Here is a 14,923-nt window from a genome sequence, read left to right as displayed (position 1 = left end):
TTTAACTGTTGTAACGGAGACAAAGTCAAACAAACCTGAAAGTGAATCAGGTCCAGAGACATGAGACATGTTTTTAATAAAAATAAACAAAGTCGATGAACTTTGTTCCATTTCAACCGCAGTTTACATGATGTGTCCATATCTCCATCATGTCTCCATAATGTCTCATAATGTCTCATAATGTCTCCATCATGTCTCCATCATGCCTCCATCATAAGTTCAATACTGACACATTTTCATGTCATTAAAGTGATTTGTTGGTCGTGTATAAAGACCTTTAACTTGTTATAGCTCAGGTTTGGTCTCCACCAGCCGCTCCTCAGTCGGCCGCAGCAGGACAGAGAACCTGAGAAGTAAGGAGGAAATCAGAGGACGTGTCCTGCGGGACAGACACTCTGTCCTACTGTCTTCTTTCACTAAGGTCAACAAAACAAAACCGTGCTTTAGCAACCGCTGTTGACAGGAGCGAGAGGAGGCCACGCCCACCACGCTTAGATCACATGATGCAAAACATTTGTGTCGTTTTCATCATTTTTTATTATATAATTTATTTATCTATTTAATATTAGTTGAATAGATACTCTTCCTGCCATTACAGTTTTTTTTAGACTATTTTAATATTAATAGTTTATATATGTCTCTATGTCACAATCAGTCCTACACACAGACACACACACACACTTCTTTGTTTCCTCTTCTCTCCTCTCCTCCTCTACTCTCCTCCTCTCCTCTCCTCCTCTCACCTCTCTCCTCCTCTACTCTCCTCCTCTCACCTCTCTCCTCTCTCCTCCTCTACTCTCCTCTCCTCTCTTCTCCTCTCTCCTCCTCTACTCTCCTCTCCTCTCTCCTCCTCTACTCTCCTCTCCTCTCCTCCTTTGTTTTTGTCCTCCTCTGAACACATGGTGTCCAATGTGACCAGGCTGCAGGGGAGGAGGGGGAGAGGGAGGGGGAACAGCTGGAGATGGAGGCCTCTGATTGGACGAAAGTAGGTCAAGTTGGCCCAATCATGTGACCCAGCATTTCTCTCTTCAGAGTGTGTGTGTGTGTGTGTGTGTGTGTGTGTGTTTGTGTAGACAAACGTTTTGTCAGGAAAACATATAACAAATAGGATGAACAAGTTTCACCAGCTCCACCAGCTTCACCAGCTCGATCACCTCCATCTGCTCCATCAGCCTCACCAGCTCCACCAGCTCCACCAGCTCCACCATCTTCACCAGCTCCACCATCTTCACCAGCTCCACCAGCTCCACATAAAGTGCAACAGTTTTAATCTACTGTTCCTAATAAAGTGACACCTGAGTGTGTGTGTTAAGGATCATTGATGTTGAATTTTGATCAATAATCATCAGATGAAGTCATTGTGAAGATGGGGAGGGGGAGGGAGGGGTGAGGAGGGAGTAAGGGGGAGGGAGGGGTGAGGAGGGAGTACGGGGGGGGTGAGGAGGTGAGGAGGCGGGTGTTTGTCTCGCGCTCTGACGTCAGCAGTCCTCGGCTGTCAAACATGGATCAGTGATCAGTTGCATCTTCCTCGCGACACACGCGCACAGGACGCAGCGCGTGCACAGCGCCTCACTCCACCAGGTTATTCTCTCTGGATGGAGCCGCAGATCTGACGTCATCACAACAGCTCACTTTGTCTTTTCGTCTGAAGAAAATGTCTCGACCGCTGTCTCTCAGTGTCCTGTCCCCGCACGGAGTCCTGAGGTCTCTGCTGGAGACACCGGGGAGGCTGTCCCTGCGCCATGAAGGTGCGTGTGAGGGGGTGTGTGTGGCCGAGTGTGTGCGTCTGAGTGTGTGTGTGGTGCGTCTGAGTGTGTGCGTGTGTGTGTGTGAAAGAGTGAGAGAGTGTGTGCGTCTGTGTGTGTGAGAGTGTGTGTTTGTGGGTTTGTGCGTCTGAGTGTGTGTGTGTGTGTGTGTGTGTGTGTGTGTTTGTGTGCGTCTGAGTGTGTGTGTGTGTGTGTGTGTGTTTGTGTGCGTCTGAGTGTGTGTGTGGTGCGTCTGAGTGCGTGCGTGTGTGTGTGTGAAAGAGTGAGAGAGAGTGTGTGTGCGTCTGTGTGTGTTTGTGTGTTTGTGCGTCTGAGTGTGTGTGTGTGTGTGTGAAAGAGTGAGAGAGAGTGTGTGTGCGTCTGTGTGTGTGTGAGTGTGCGTTTGTGTGTTTGTGCGTCTGAGTGTGTGTGTGTGTGTGTGTGTGTGTGTGCGTAGGAACGTTTCTCAGACGTGAGCTGATGAACTGAAGCAGATTATTGATCAATTCATCATTTACATCAAAAACAACATCTTAGTTCTGCTCGCGTGACGTATCTGCTCCACACGAGCCTTTTTATTATAAAAAAATAAAATAAAACAACTTAAAGCAAATTCAGATTTGATTTAAGAGCGGAGTTACAGAGCCGAGTCATTAATAGTTTTTAATACACTGTGGGTGTCTCATCAGATCGCTGCAGTGAACGTGACTGAGCATCAGGCGCACAGAGCTCACAGGAGATGAAGACACTTTCCAAAGAACATCCCAGAGGAGCTGAGGATCCACTGATGTGAGGGAATCGATCCGATGCTCTAAATAAATGAATACTGCCGTGACAGTGGTGCGGGGTTCTCTGAGGTGTGCACGTGAATGGAAGGACGAGGAGGAAGAGAGGGTTCAGTGATTTGTGATCTCACACATTGTGTTATCAACAGCAGCAGCAGAGAGTCAGTGTGTTTTCTTTATTAGTGACATCACTGCTGTTCCATGAAGTCGCTCTTCACCTCCACCTCACTAACCATCACCTCTTGTCAGGGTCAGAAGGTTTCACTTCCTCTTCTCATCGCTTTATGCCTTGACTCCGTCAGGACTCAGGAGGAAGCCCATTGGTCAGCAGCATCATTTGATATTCACGCGGTGCTTTGCATTGACCATTTATGGTTGAAAGTGGGCGTGTGGGGGCGGATTGGGAGGCAGATCCGGGCGTTTCCAGGTGGACTGTGATTTCTAAAGCGAACGTTGCATTCAGGTGTGCGTGGGCACGGTTTTATAAATCGGAATCATCTTTTGCGTACGCCATTTCCGGCTTTTGTACGTACATAGGATTTAAGTATGAATCCGACACACCCTCTTCTAAATGAGACCCCTGCTCTTCTTTGTGTTTCCTGAAACATGAAGATGAAAAACGTCTCAACACTCATACGACACACACACCGCCACCTGCTGGATGGAAACAGAGACTGCTTTCCACTTTAATAAGAAGCAAATTAACTCAATGATTCCATTCAACAGATTTGTTCCCACCTCCTGTGGGCGCGGCCCAGAGAAGTCGTGGTTGACCGTTAACGGAAGTCGTGACGTCGACTCAGTGGACTGAGGCGTCTTCTTTCACTTCCATCAGTGGTCGTCCATGGTCGAGACCAGTTGCAAACCAGACTGAAACCTGTTCTGAACAAACAGACCGAACGCAATAAGAGAAAAAACATTTAATGATTGTTTTTGTTCTGTGTCCTCCGTCAGCTCTCAGCAAGGAGCAGGAGAAGGAGAAGAACCTGGAGGAGGAGCACAGCGCCCCCCAGTCAGCCTTCCTGGGCCCAACGCTGTGGGACAAGACTCTGCCCTACGATGGAGACTCCTTCCAGCTGGAGTACATGGACTTGGAGGAGTTTCTGTCGGAGAACGGCCTCCCCTCCAGCCCCACCCACTACCTCCACCACCATCAAGACCAGCACAAACCACAGCCTACATCACGCCACCAGCCAATCACGCCCCCGGCCCCACCCACTCTGACGCCCTCAGTGATGGACCTGAGCAGCCACGCCTCCATAAAGGAGAGCCTCACCCCTCCCAACCGGCTCCACAGCAGCCCGACGAGAGCAGGTAACAACATCTCCACACCTGGCGGCCATCTTTAAATGACATCACAACGTCACACAAAGGAAATAACCGCAGGTTTAAACACGTTCACTTTCCAGGACATCCTGGGTTTCACGATTATTGTTTGAGTGCAACTTGTTACCACTGAAAAGAAATGAGAAGGTACAAAAGAACAGGGCCCAGGATGGATCCTTGAGGAACCCCACAAGAGGTTCAAGTAAAAAAAGATGAAAGTGATTTAATGGAGACAAGGTTTGTGAGTTTGTTGGTTCACTAGTTGAAGAAGCTGCGGATCCCTCCTGTGTGTGTGTGTGTGTGTGTGTGTGTGTGTGTGTGTGTCCCTCCATGAGATCACTGGTTTAAGAACATATTGTCCCCTGCAGAATTAGGCCATGTGACTTGACTTGGTGTGAGTGTGTGTCTACTCCTGCATGTATGTGCGCATGCGGGAGCGTTTTATGTAATTTCGTGTGTGTGTGTGTGTGTGTGTTGTCGCCGGCTGGCCTAATTCTGCAGAGAAAGGTATGTTCTTAAACTACTGATCTCATGGAGGGACACAAACACACACACACACACAAGTGACATGTGACATGTGACATGTGACATGTGTTTGCAGGTTAATAAGAATGTCTGAGTGTTGTTGAACTGATCAGATGTTTAAAGGTGAATTCACTGATTGACTGATCATGTGGAGGCAGAAGAAGCTGAATCTCATAATTAATGAAGCATATAGATCATGTTGTAAGACCGTCATGTCCACCTGATGAATCTCAGCCCGACATTATCGTCCGATCACTTCTAATCGATCAGTGATTAATCGTTTACTACGCTCTCACGCTTCATCACCTTCAGGATCTGAATATTTCCTTCACCACTTGTTCCAATGAAATCCAAACTGCAGCCGAGTTAATCTGTGACCTGACGTCTGAATATAGATCAGTAATCTCTGGCATAATCTGATATATTTGTTTCCCCACATGGGTCTGTGTCTGTGCAGCAGATGAGGAGGCAGGAACCAGCGACTTTACCCAGGGTGCACCACAACATAACCCACAACCATCCTGTATAAACCTGCTCCTCCATAGCCCCCTACCCCCCCACCTCTGACTGAGCTACCTCAGCTAGCTTAGCTTGTAGTGATAGTAATGTGTTGCTTATGTTAGATAAACATTGGTCCTGATCACCAACTCTATAAGCTAACTTAGCTAACTTAGCTTTCAAAGCTAATGCTAGGCTGCTAACTAGTGTTGGTCCTGATAACAACTCTATTATTATATATTATATATTATATATTCTCTAATGTTGTGCTAACGTGAGATAAATACAGTTTGTACAGATGCTGGATTAAAGTTATAGATTAATGAACTAAAGGTTTCATATACACAGAAACTAAGATGGCGACCAAACTTTCAATTAACAGAAGTGAGGGTCGGGTTGTTACAGACACACACACACAGACACACACAAACACACACACACATACACACACAACCAGTTCTATTGTCATGTCTTATATAATAAGTCATAGTATTCTGCTCTTTAAAATTGTAACTTCATATTAAATATGAAAAGAAGTGTTTTTTCTTCATAGAGGAAAAGTTGGATGATCAGTGCTTCAGGTTTGTTTGAGGAGATAAAAAGGTTCCTTCATTGTTTGATCAGTTTTAATATTTAAATTTAGACCATTTACCATCACGTGACCTCAGATGTTTTTGATAACTTATTGACTCCGCCTCCTTTCAGGCCTCCCAAACTCCAGAAACAGTCCGAGCCCCATCGACCCAGAATCCATCCAGGTTCCCAGTGGCTACCAGCCCGACCCAGCAGACCTGGCTCTGTCCAGCGTCCCGGGTCAGGAGATGTTCGACCCACGCAAACGCAAGTTCTCTGCCGAGGAGCTGAAACCGCAGCCGATGATCAAGAAAGCTCGGAAGGTCTTCATGCCGGAGGACCTGAAGGTAATTTGGAGCTGGTTCTGACCCGACAAACAAATCAGCTCACTAGGCAACAGGAACCGATTTCCTGTAGGAGTTTTATTAAGTTGAATAAAAACATGTTTTTATTCTCAAACACAAGTTTCATTCTGAATAGTTGTTCTGGAGCTTTCTGTCGTATCACAATATCTTCATCAGTTGATGGAGGTTAGTCTCTTTTCACAGAGAAGATATAACAAGTACAAAGTAAGACTAAGTACGATTACTTGTCATTCTTCGAGCAGGATGACAAATACTGGGCCAGCCGCAGGAAGAACAACTTTGCTGCGAAGCGGTCCCGGGTCGCTCGGCGGCTCAAAGAGAACCAGATCGCCACCCGAGCCGGCTTCCTGGAAAAGGAGAACTGTGCTCTGAGGTGGGAGGTGGCCGACCTGAGGAAGGAGCTCGGACACACCAAGAGCATCCTGTCCAAGTACAAGGGGCTGCACGGGCCACTCTGACCACACACAGAGCCCCGCCTCCTCCTGACCAACCCACTCAGTCACTTCCTGGCAGGCAGGCCAGTCCACCGACCAATCAGATAACTCCACCTGCTTTAAATTAAAGGAAAAACATCAACAAATCACATGAAAAGACTCAAACCATCACTTCCTGTCTGATTTGGTTCCTTATTGGTTCCCACTGAGGACGCAAATGATTCTAAACATCTCACACAGTTAGAAAAACACAACAAAACACTGTTTTATCGCTCTGCACCAGTGACACCTAGTGGAGACACGGAGGCTTTCAGGTTGTTTGTCTCATTATCGTGAATATTTCTTCAAATTTTGTCCAAATGTTCATTTAGTTCAGGGGTCGGCAGCCATTTTGCTCGCTCTTCTACCAAATACGATTGGTCTGGAGCCGCGGGTTGCCGACCCCTGATTGAGACTCATGAGAGAATTGATTAGATCTGTGTGGCTAAAGGTCCCAAGCATGCACACACACACATACGAGCCCCTGCAGGTGCCCCCCCACAGAGCCTCCCATAATGCACCTGTCCACGATACAAACCCGTCACTTCCTCTTCCTGTTTGTGTAGACGTAAGACCTGGAGCTCGACCGACTTGGAATCTTGGAACCCATTTGTTAAAAAAAATCTTTACATAAACTTTATAAGAACTATAAAGAAAACACAAATACAACCAAATATGTTTGATTATTGTATTTTCTAATACATCATAAAATATATTTTATGTAAAATATAAACAAAATGCATATTTGTTGCATTTTTATTCTGTAAAAAAAGATGTTTGATTATTGTGTCTGAAATGTTTATATCAGAGGATAACTTTCACGTTTAGAAACCAATAGAACGTTCTCTTTGGCACAAACTTTATTATAACTTTTTTGTCAAGTGCAGCTCAGTGGGGAGAGCGCCCCCAGTGGCTGAGTGAAACATGAATGTATATTTGAAGCGTTGGTGTGGAACCACTTTAGTACTTTACTACCGAGCAAAATTAAATGGTATATAAAGGATAGATTGATATCAAAGATTTAAATGTTTATTCAGAGATATTTTGTTTGTTTAAAGAAATATATATATTCTGTCCTCCTGAATGTTGTTATTACACATATGACTAATAATTGAACGTTGGTCTAACCAGTCCGGGTCGTGCACTCCTCCCCTCCTCCCTCAGCTCACCTGTGTGTTTATCTATAGCTGATTCTCTGGCTCCTCCCCCTCTTCTTCTTCATCCCGTCAGCAACAGTCGCCTCAGAACACGTAGAATCGAGTGTTAGTGGAGGAATGAAACCTGAATCCCTTCTTCTTCTTCTTCTTCTTCTTCTTCTTCTTCTGTTGGATTTGTGTTTAAATATATATTTAAAATGTTTAAATAAATAAAAACTTAAATTCGTGGCTCTCTGGTGTTTTTTGTTCTCGTCAATGAATGTTGACTAAATTCAGGATTTTAATGATTTTACTGTTTTAGTGTAAAATCAGTCCATTTGTCCAAAGTTCAATAATCAACATTCAACTATATTTCATTACAATTTATTTTAAATATTTTAATAATGATGCTTGTGTTAGTAATGTGATGGACCAATATTAAATTTAGTCTTAAAATTCAAAAGCATTCATTATAAACTGAAAGTGAATGAAAGTGTATATTATAGAGAAATCATGACAAACCATACAAGTCTGTTCAAAGTGCTTCACATCAAATACAAGAGACATCAGGACAAATTGTAAAAGTCTGGTTGTATTAACAGTGAGTCTGTGTAAGACCAGCAGGGGGCAGCACCTCCACAGTGACTCAACAGAAACAATGGGAAACTCATCAAAACTACCTGATACATCCCATAATATCCGTTGCGGAGAAAATATACAAATAGTAATAAAATAATAAATCTGCAAAAGACTCAAACAACTTCCAGATCATCTCCCCCAGAACTTCCTGTTGTTGTCACCTGACCTCTGAACCTTCACTGGAAGCAGGTTTGTGTTTATCTGTATATGTGTTTATCTATATATGTGTTTATCTGTATACGTGTTTATCTATATGTGTGTTTATCTGTATATGTGTTTATCTATATATGTGTTTATCTGTATATGTGTTTATCTGTATACGTGTTTATCTATATGTGTGTTTATCTATATATGTGCCGCCTCCTCCTCCTCATTTATACAACTTGAACATACAGATTAAATATTTTTTTAGAAAATACAGTTTTTCACATGAACATGAAAAATGTTTGACAAACAAAAGATGAACTATCAGAGAAAAATTGATTTATTTGTGTTGCAGCTCAAATTCTTTCCTTTCGTGTACATATAAAAACAAACAGTTCAGCTTTCTTTTAATTATTATTCATGAATTTACACCTTTGTTGTTGTTCACATTTGATAAATACGATTTAAAGTACATTGTTTAATTCTGGTCACATTATTGGTTTTATACAAAAGCTGCTCGACAACAGTTAGACGACCAATCAATTAAATGTTTTTAAAGGAATATTAGTTCTGCTCTGTGTTATTGTTGGTATTGTTATAAGTATTATTACTATAATTTGAAGTAGTAGTATCAGAACCAGAGTTGTACAGAAGTCCTGAAAGGCCAGTGAATTTCAATTTTATTTTACCTGGAGCATTTTTCCTAATGAAAAATCCAAAAACAGTTTATGATCTATCATAGTTAAATTAATAATTTCACATATATTTATATATTAAAGAAAATAATTAACAAATTCATAAACTTTTAGTGTTGATTAGATTGGGATAGTGCACTACAGCCTCTTGTGGATAGATTGAGTACTACAACAACAAACACATTAAACCTTCCATATATATTTCCATTAACATGAACGTTGATGTCAAATAATACATGAAATAAATTTACACTAAACTCAGGTCCATTATTGTGAATGTTCAGTTCATAAATAAAACGAAACAATCACAAATGTGAAGCCGGAGTGTCTCAATTGTCCCCTGGTGGCTGGCTGAAGTATAGGTCATAAACCCTGCCTCCTCCATGTTAGCACTTGGGACATGGACCAAACAAAAATATAAAAGCTGACTTTAAATAAATGTTTGTCAAAGATGTCTGATCATCTTTTCTGAAGAGTCTTAGTCAGGGTTTATCGATTCTGCCTCTGACAAAGAAAAGTTGGTCTTTGGAAGATTCAGCTGTCGGATGTTTTTATTCTGTAGGTGAAAGTTAAAAAGTAAAAAACTGTTTTGATGGACAGTAACTTCATGGAGCCTCTGATGTGATCGACTCCTGTGACTGGATGAGGATCTGACGTCACAGACGAGTTCTTCTTGTAGTTTCCTGTCAGATCTCTGAGCCTCATGTCGGCATCAGCTGAGCCGTCAGGTCTGAACCAACTGAGGCTTATGTCAAACCCCCCCCCCCGTCAAAAAAACAGCAGAGGGGAAAAACAAATACTTAATACATCTCTAATACTCAGATTATAATCCAACATGAAATATGAGGGGAGGGTTGTTATGTAATTCATATCAGGGACGGGATGCAGCCATTGGCTCACTCAGATTTTTGCGTTTTTTTATGGAAGGGGATTTGTCGCAGCGAACGCCGCGGTGGCACGAGTACGTTACATCCTCGGATCATGTGACCTGCTGCCACAGCCAATCAGCAGAGAGGACGGCCTGACGTGTGCGGGGGGAGGAGGAGGGATTTAACCAGTTTGGCTTTTTCACCGTCACATCTCAGAGGAAGTATTTCCACTTTCTCTGGAGTTTTTATCCGGGGGGCTAAAATAGATTTGAATCTCTGAACCCCAAAAAACATTTAATTAGAAATGTTGAAATTTTTAACATTAGACTCAGAAGTACGATGGAGGATTATTCACTTACAGAGAAAAACCCCTCAGAAATTACAAGAATGAAGCTTAGCATCAGATGGTTGAAGGTTCAGATCCAGAAGATGAGATCCTCCAGAGACTGTGGATTTCAGTTCTTTCTTCTTCTACTGAAATGAGTCTGAGGTGGAACTGAAGGCAAAGATGACAGAGACGAGTGAGAGCTCCGCCCCCTTTGACCTCAAAGTGTCCATGTGTCTCACAGGCGCGTCCCTCTGAGATGCTGGACATCAGTGGAGGTTACTGTTCTTTGCGTCCAGCGGCGTGATGAGGTCACATCAGGTGGCGTTCGTGCTGCAGGTTGATGGAGGCTGTTGGTGGGAATTCAAAGAGCTTCAGGGTTTTTTATTTTCACCAGATGAGGGCGACTCCTTGAAAAAACACAGAAATTAATAAAACATTTCCCACAAAGTTCATAAGAGAATTAATATTTCATCACGTTTTGGTGTCGTTGTGCCGCCATGTTTGTTTTTATTAGTCACGTCATGCTACCGATCCGACTGCGATGATGTCAGAGTCTGTAGTGATGGTGGAGTGAGGTCGTGGTGTAGAGGTCAGAGGTTTTAGTTTGGTCCATGTCCCATCTGATAACATGGAGGAGGTCTATGAGCTGCACTGTACAGCACCTTTGGTAGCTGCCACTAAAACTTGTTTTGTCAATAAAAGAAAACAATTTAAATAAAACTTCCACATCTGTAACCTCACACCACATCTGTAACCCTCACACCACAGGGTCCGTCCTGCTGCCACATCTGTAACCCTCACACCACAGGGTCTGTCCTGCTGCCACATCTGTAACCCTCACACCACATCTGTAACCCTCACACCACAGGGTCCGTCCTGCTGCCACATCTGTAACCCTCACACCACATCTGTAACCCTCACACCACAGGGTCCGTCCTGCTGCCACATCTGTAACCCTCACACCACAGGGTCAGTCCTGCTGCCACATCTGTAACCTCACACCACAGGGTCCGTCCTGCTGCCACATCTGTAACCCTCACACCACAGGGTCCGTCCTGCTGCCACATCTGTAACCCTCACACCACATCTGTAACCCTCACACCACAGGGTCCGTCCTGCTGCCACATCTGTAACCCTCACACCACAGGGTCCGTCCTGCTGCCACATCTGTAACCTCACACCACAGGGTCCGTCCTGCTGCCACATCTGTAACCCTCACACCACAGGGTCCGTCCTGCTGCCACATCTGTAACCCTCACACCACAGGGTCTGTCCTGCTGCCACATCTGTAACCCTCACACCACAGGGTCTGTCCTGCTGCCACATCTGTAACCCTCACACCACAGGGTCCGTCCTGCTGCCACATCTGTAACCTCACACCACAGGGTCCGTCCTGCTGCCACATCTGTAACCCTCACACCACAGGGTCCGTCCTGCTGCCACATCTGTAACCCTCACACCACAGGGTCAGTCCTGCTGCCACATCTGTAACCTCACACCACAGGGTCCGTCCTCCTGCCACATCTGTAACCTCACACCACAGGGTCCGTCCTGCTGCCACATCTGTAACCTCATACCACAGGGTCCGTCCTGCTGCCACATCTGTAACCCTCACACCACAGGGTCCGTCCTGCTGCCACATCTGTAACCTCACACCACAGGGTCCGTCCTCCTGCCACATCTGTAACCTCACACCACAGGGTCCGTCCTGCTGCCACATCTGTAACCCTCACACCACAGGGTCTGTCCTGCTGCCACATCTGTAACCCTCACACCACAGGGTCCGTCCTGCTGCCACATCTGTAACCCTCACACCACATCTGTAACCTCACACCACAGGGTCCGTCCTGCTGCCACATCTGTAACCCTCACACCACATCTGTAACCTCACACCACATCTGTAACCCTCACACCACAGGGTCTGTCCTCCTGCCACATCTGTAACCCTCACACCACATCTGTAACCCTCACACCACATCTGTAACCTCACACCACATCTGTAACCTCACACCACATCTGTAACCCTCACACCACAGGGTCCGTCCTGCTGCCACCATATGCTGCGTCAAAGGGATGAGTGAATGTCCATCCATTCATTATTTCTCTGTCAGTGAGGCTTTATGATGCCGGCTTCATCTGGCTGATGGAGGGGGGGGGGGGGTGGGGGGTCAGGCTGAGGATTTACAGGGCAGATTAACGGTCTGGACCTGAGTCGGGGGGGAGGGGAGCTGCACAGCGTCCGATCTGTGTCTGAGGGACGTCACGGTCCATCCACCCGCTCACCACAGACTGACTCTTATAAACCAAACCAACCGTCACTGTGACATCATCCGTTAAAGTCATTTTCTCATAGATTCTATAGAAGCAGCCCGTGGAGTCGCCCCCTGCTGGTCATTACACAGAACACAGGTTTCAGACAGGTGAGCGGTGTATTTGCGTTTGGGAGCCATGATGTCACTCAGTTTTATAAACAACTATTTATCTAAGAGAGACATTCAGATGTAAAAGATGTTTAATGATCATAACGAGAAGCTGCTCATCAGACGGGAATGAGACGAATCAGGTTTTGATTTGTTGTTAATCAGATGAGACCGAATTGGACCAATCAGACGCTCTGACTCCAGTGATTGGACAGAGGCCTCGATTCGTGTCACACATCAGTCATAATTGATTTCATTGTATTTAATTATGACGGATTAGTCAGAACATACAGAACATGACAATGTGCACGTGTGTATGTGTGAGATGAACACACACACGTTGATATGTGACATTTTGTGGGTGCTTACCTCCCGCTGACCTCAGCTGCTCATCGACACCATCGATGGAAGTTAACGATTCAAATTAAAACAAAGATCTACAGTCTGAAACCTTCCTCCTCCTCACTCTTCTTCCTCACACCAAAGTGCTCCTCTTCTCTCTCTCTCTTTCTCGCTCCCGGCTCAGGTCGGGCGTCGGCAGCTCTCCGTGGGCCACCGTGTTGTTGGGCTCACAGCGGGACGAGGCCGGCGAGTTCTGCATGACCACCAGGCGAATGGGCGACTGGCTGGGCGGCGCCGGCGTGGTGTCGGGCGCGTACTCCTTGGTCGGGTCTTTGCCCCGGCAGTCGTACAGGATGCAGGAGATGAGGAAGACCAGGAGCAGGATGACATAGCTGGCGACCAAGATGATGAGGTTCAGGGTGACGGGGTCAATCTCCAGGTAGAACTCCATGAAACCCATGGTGCCACTTCATATCTCTACCCGGAGGGAAGAGAGGGCGGGACAGCAGCAGAAACAGAAAAAGGAAAGAACAGAAATAAAGGGAAATATTTGTGAAACGAGGAGAACCAGCAAAAACCCAAAAGACTGATGATAGACGGAGGATGGACAGCTGGCTGGAAAGAGAGAAAGAGCAAAAGATGAGGATGGACAGTGAAATGAGGGATCAGCTGAGAGAAAGAGAGAGAGAGAGAGAGAGAGAGGGGGGGGGGAGAGTGAGAGAGAGAGAGACAGAGAAAGAGAGAGAGAGATAGAGTGAGAGAGAGAGAGAGAGAAAGAGAGACAGCTAGAGCGAGAAAGAGAGAAAGAGAGAGATAGAGAGAGAGAGTGAGAGAGAGAGAGAGGGAGAGTGAGAGAGAGAGAGAGAGAGAGAGAGAGGGAGAGAGAGAGAGAGAGACAGCAGGAGGATGGGAAGCTTTGACGGACGTTAATCCTCGACCTCCAGCAGCCAATGACCAAAGCTGCTCATTTTTAATAACTTAAGCCTCCATTATTTTGATTTTGCCAACTACAGGAACACGTGGAGACCAAACTCCTCTCAGTAAGATGGAGGACCAGCAGCGTCATGTAACAACACGTTAATTCGTCACTCAGTGGTTTTGGTGTGAAGCTGCAGCTCCACGTGAACGTTCATGTTCATCACGTCCTCATGTCTCGGTCTTTTGGCCCTGAGTGCCGTCTCTCAGGCACAACTCTCTGTCCATCATCCCTCACTTCAGAACTGAAGCAGAATCATTATTATTTGTGTTGCATTTTTGGTAGTCAGTGATTGTGTATTTACTCTGTGTTCATTCTTTGTCTCAGAGCTTTGAGCTGCAGGTTCATCCTCTGGGTTCAGTCTCTTGTTTCACTCTGAACTTTATCCAACCTGCAGCTCAGGGGCTTTGCAGCTGATTTACCACGAGCTCCTGGAGGTGGCGCTCTTTTCACACAGCTCATGGTCTCTCAGGACATATATCACATGTTATAAATGAACTGTATATATATATATATATATAAATATAAATATATTAATAAGTCATGTGACCCACATAGTAAACGCAGACGCAGCAGAACGAGGCTCCACATGTTGTTTGGATTCGTTCAGCATCTGTTAAACATCAGACAGGAAGTGCTACTGACAGGAAGTGTTACTGACAGGAAGTGTTACTGACAGGAAGTGCTACTGACAGGAAGTGTTACTGACAGGAAGTGTTACTGACAGGAAGTGTTACTGACAGGAAGTGTTACTGACAGGAAGTGTTACTGACAGGAACTGCTACTGACAGGAAGTGTTACTGACAGGAAGTGTTACTGACAGGAAGTGCTACTGACAGGAAGTGTTACTGACAGGAAGTGTTACTGACAGGAAGTGCCACTGACAGGAAGTGTTACTGACAGGAAGTGCTACTGACAGGAAGTGCTACTGACAGGAAGTGCTACTGACAGGAAGTGCCATAGATATAAAGGCTAGATGTCTCGTCCGTGTTGCCGGTCAACGGAGTCGAATGTCCGCACATGGCGGCCATCTTGCCACAGGCAGCTCGCCCACCATTAACATTGTGTTGGTAGTGGTACATGT

The 14,923-nt window shown here is 45.3% G+C and overlaps 2 protein-coding genes across 3 annotated transcripts; one reads left to right on the top strand and one right to left on the bottom strand.

Annotated features, from left to right (window-relative positions):
• The first annotated feature begins 1,467 nt into the window (after nucleotides 1-1,467).
• hlfb (HLF transcription factor, PAR bZIP family member b) lies at nucleotides 1,468-7,675 on the top strand. 2 transcript variants are annotated; one of them, XM_062378575.1, is made up of 4 exons: nucleotides 1,468-1,748; nucleotides 3,485-3,844; nucleotides 5,585-5,799; nucleotides 6,057-7,675. In XM_062378575.1, exons 1-4 carry the CDS (start codon nucleotides 1,655-1,657, stop codon nucleotides 6,273-6,275), a joined length of 888 nt encoding a protein of 295 aa, XP_062234559.1. In that variant the 5' UTR covers nucleotides 1,468-1,654; the 3' UTR covers nucleotides 6,276-7,675. The 2 variants fall into 2 exon arrangements, with proteins under 2 accessions (XP_062234559.1, XP_062234560.1); XM_062378576.1 differs by having other exon boundaries at nucleotides 1,470-1,748; nucleotides 6,060-7,675.
• Nucleotides 7,676-8,528: 853 nt separating this feature from the next.
• Nucleotides 8,529-13,473, bottom strand: si:ch73-256g18.2 (small integral membrane protein 36). Its single transcript, XM_062378909.1, has 2 exons — nucleotides 12,891-13,473; nucleotides 8,529-10,508 (listed from the first exon to the last, which is right to left on the bottom strand). Exon 1 carries the CDS (start codon nucleotides 13,321-13,323, stop codon nucleotides 12,997-12,999), a length of 327 nt encoding a protein of 108 aa, XP_062234893.1. The 5' UTR covers nucleotides 13,324-13,473; the 3' UTR covers nucleotides 8,529-10,508; nucleotides 12,891-12,996.
• Between the last annotated feature and the right edge of the window lie 1,450 nt (nucleotides 13,474-14,923).

This window comes from Platichthys flesus, chromosome 20 (assembly GCF_949316205.1).
Source record: "Platichthys flesus chromosome 20, fPlaFle2.1, whole genome shotgun sequence".
NCBI lineage: Eukaryota > Metazoa > Chordata > Actinopteri > Pleuronectiformes > Pleuronectidae > Platichthys > Platichthys flesus.
The sequence above is the reverse complement of the archived record's forward strand: the minus strand, read 5'-3'. Positions and strand labels throughout refer to the sequence as shown.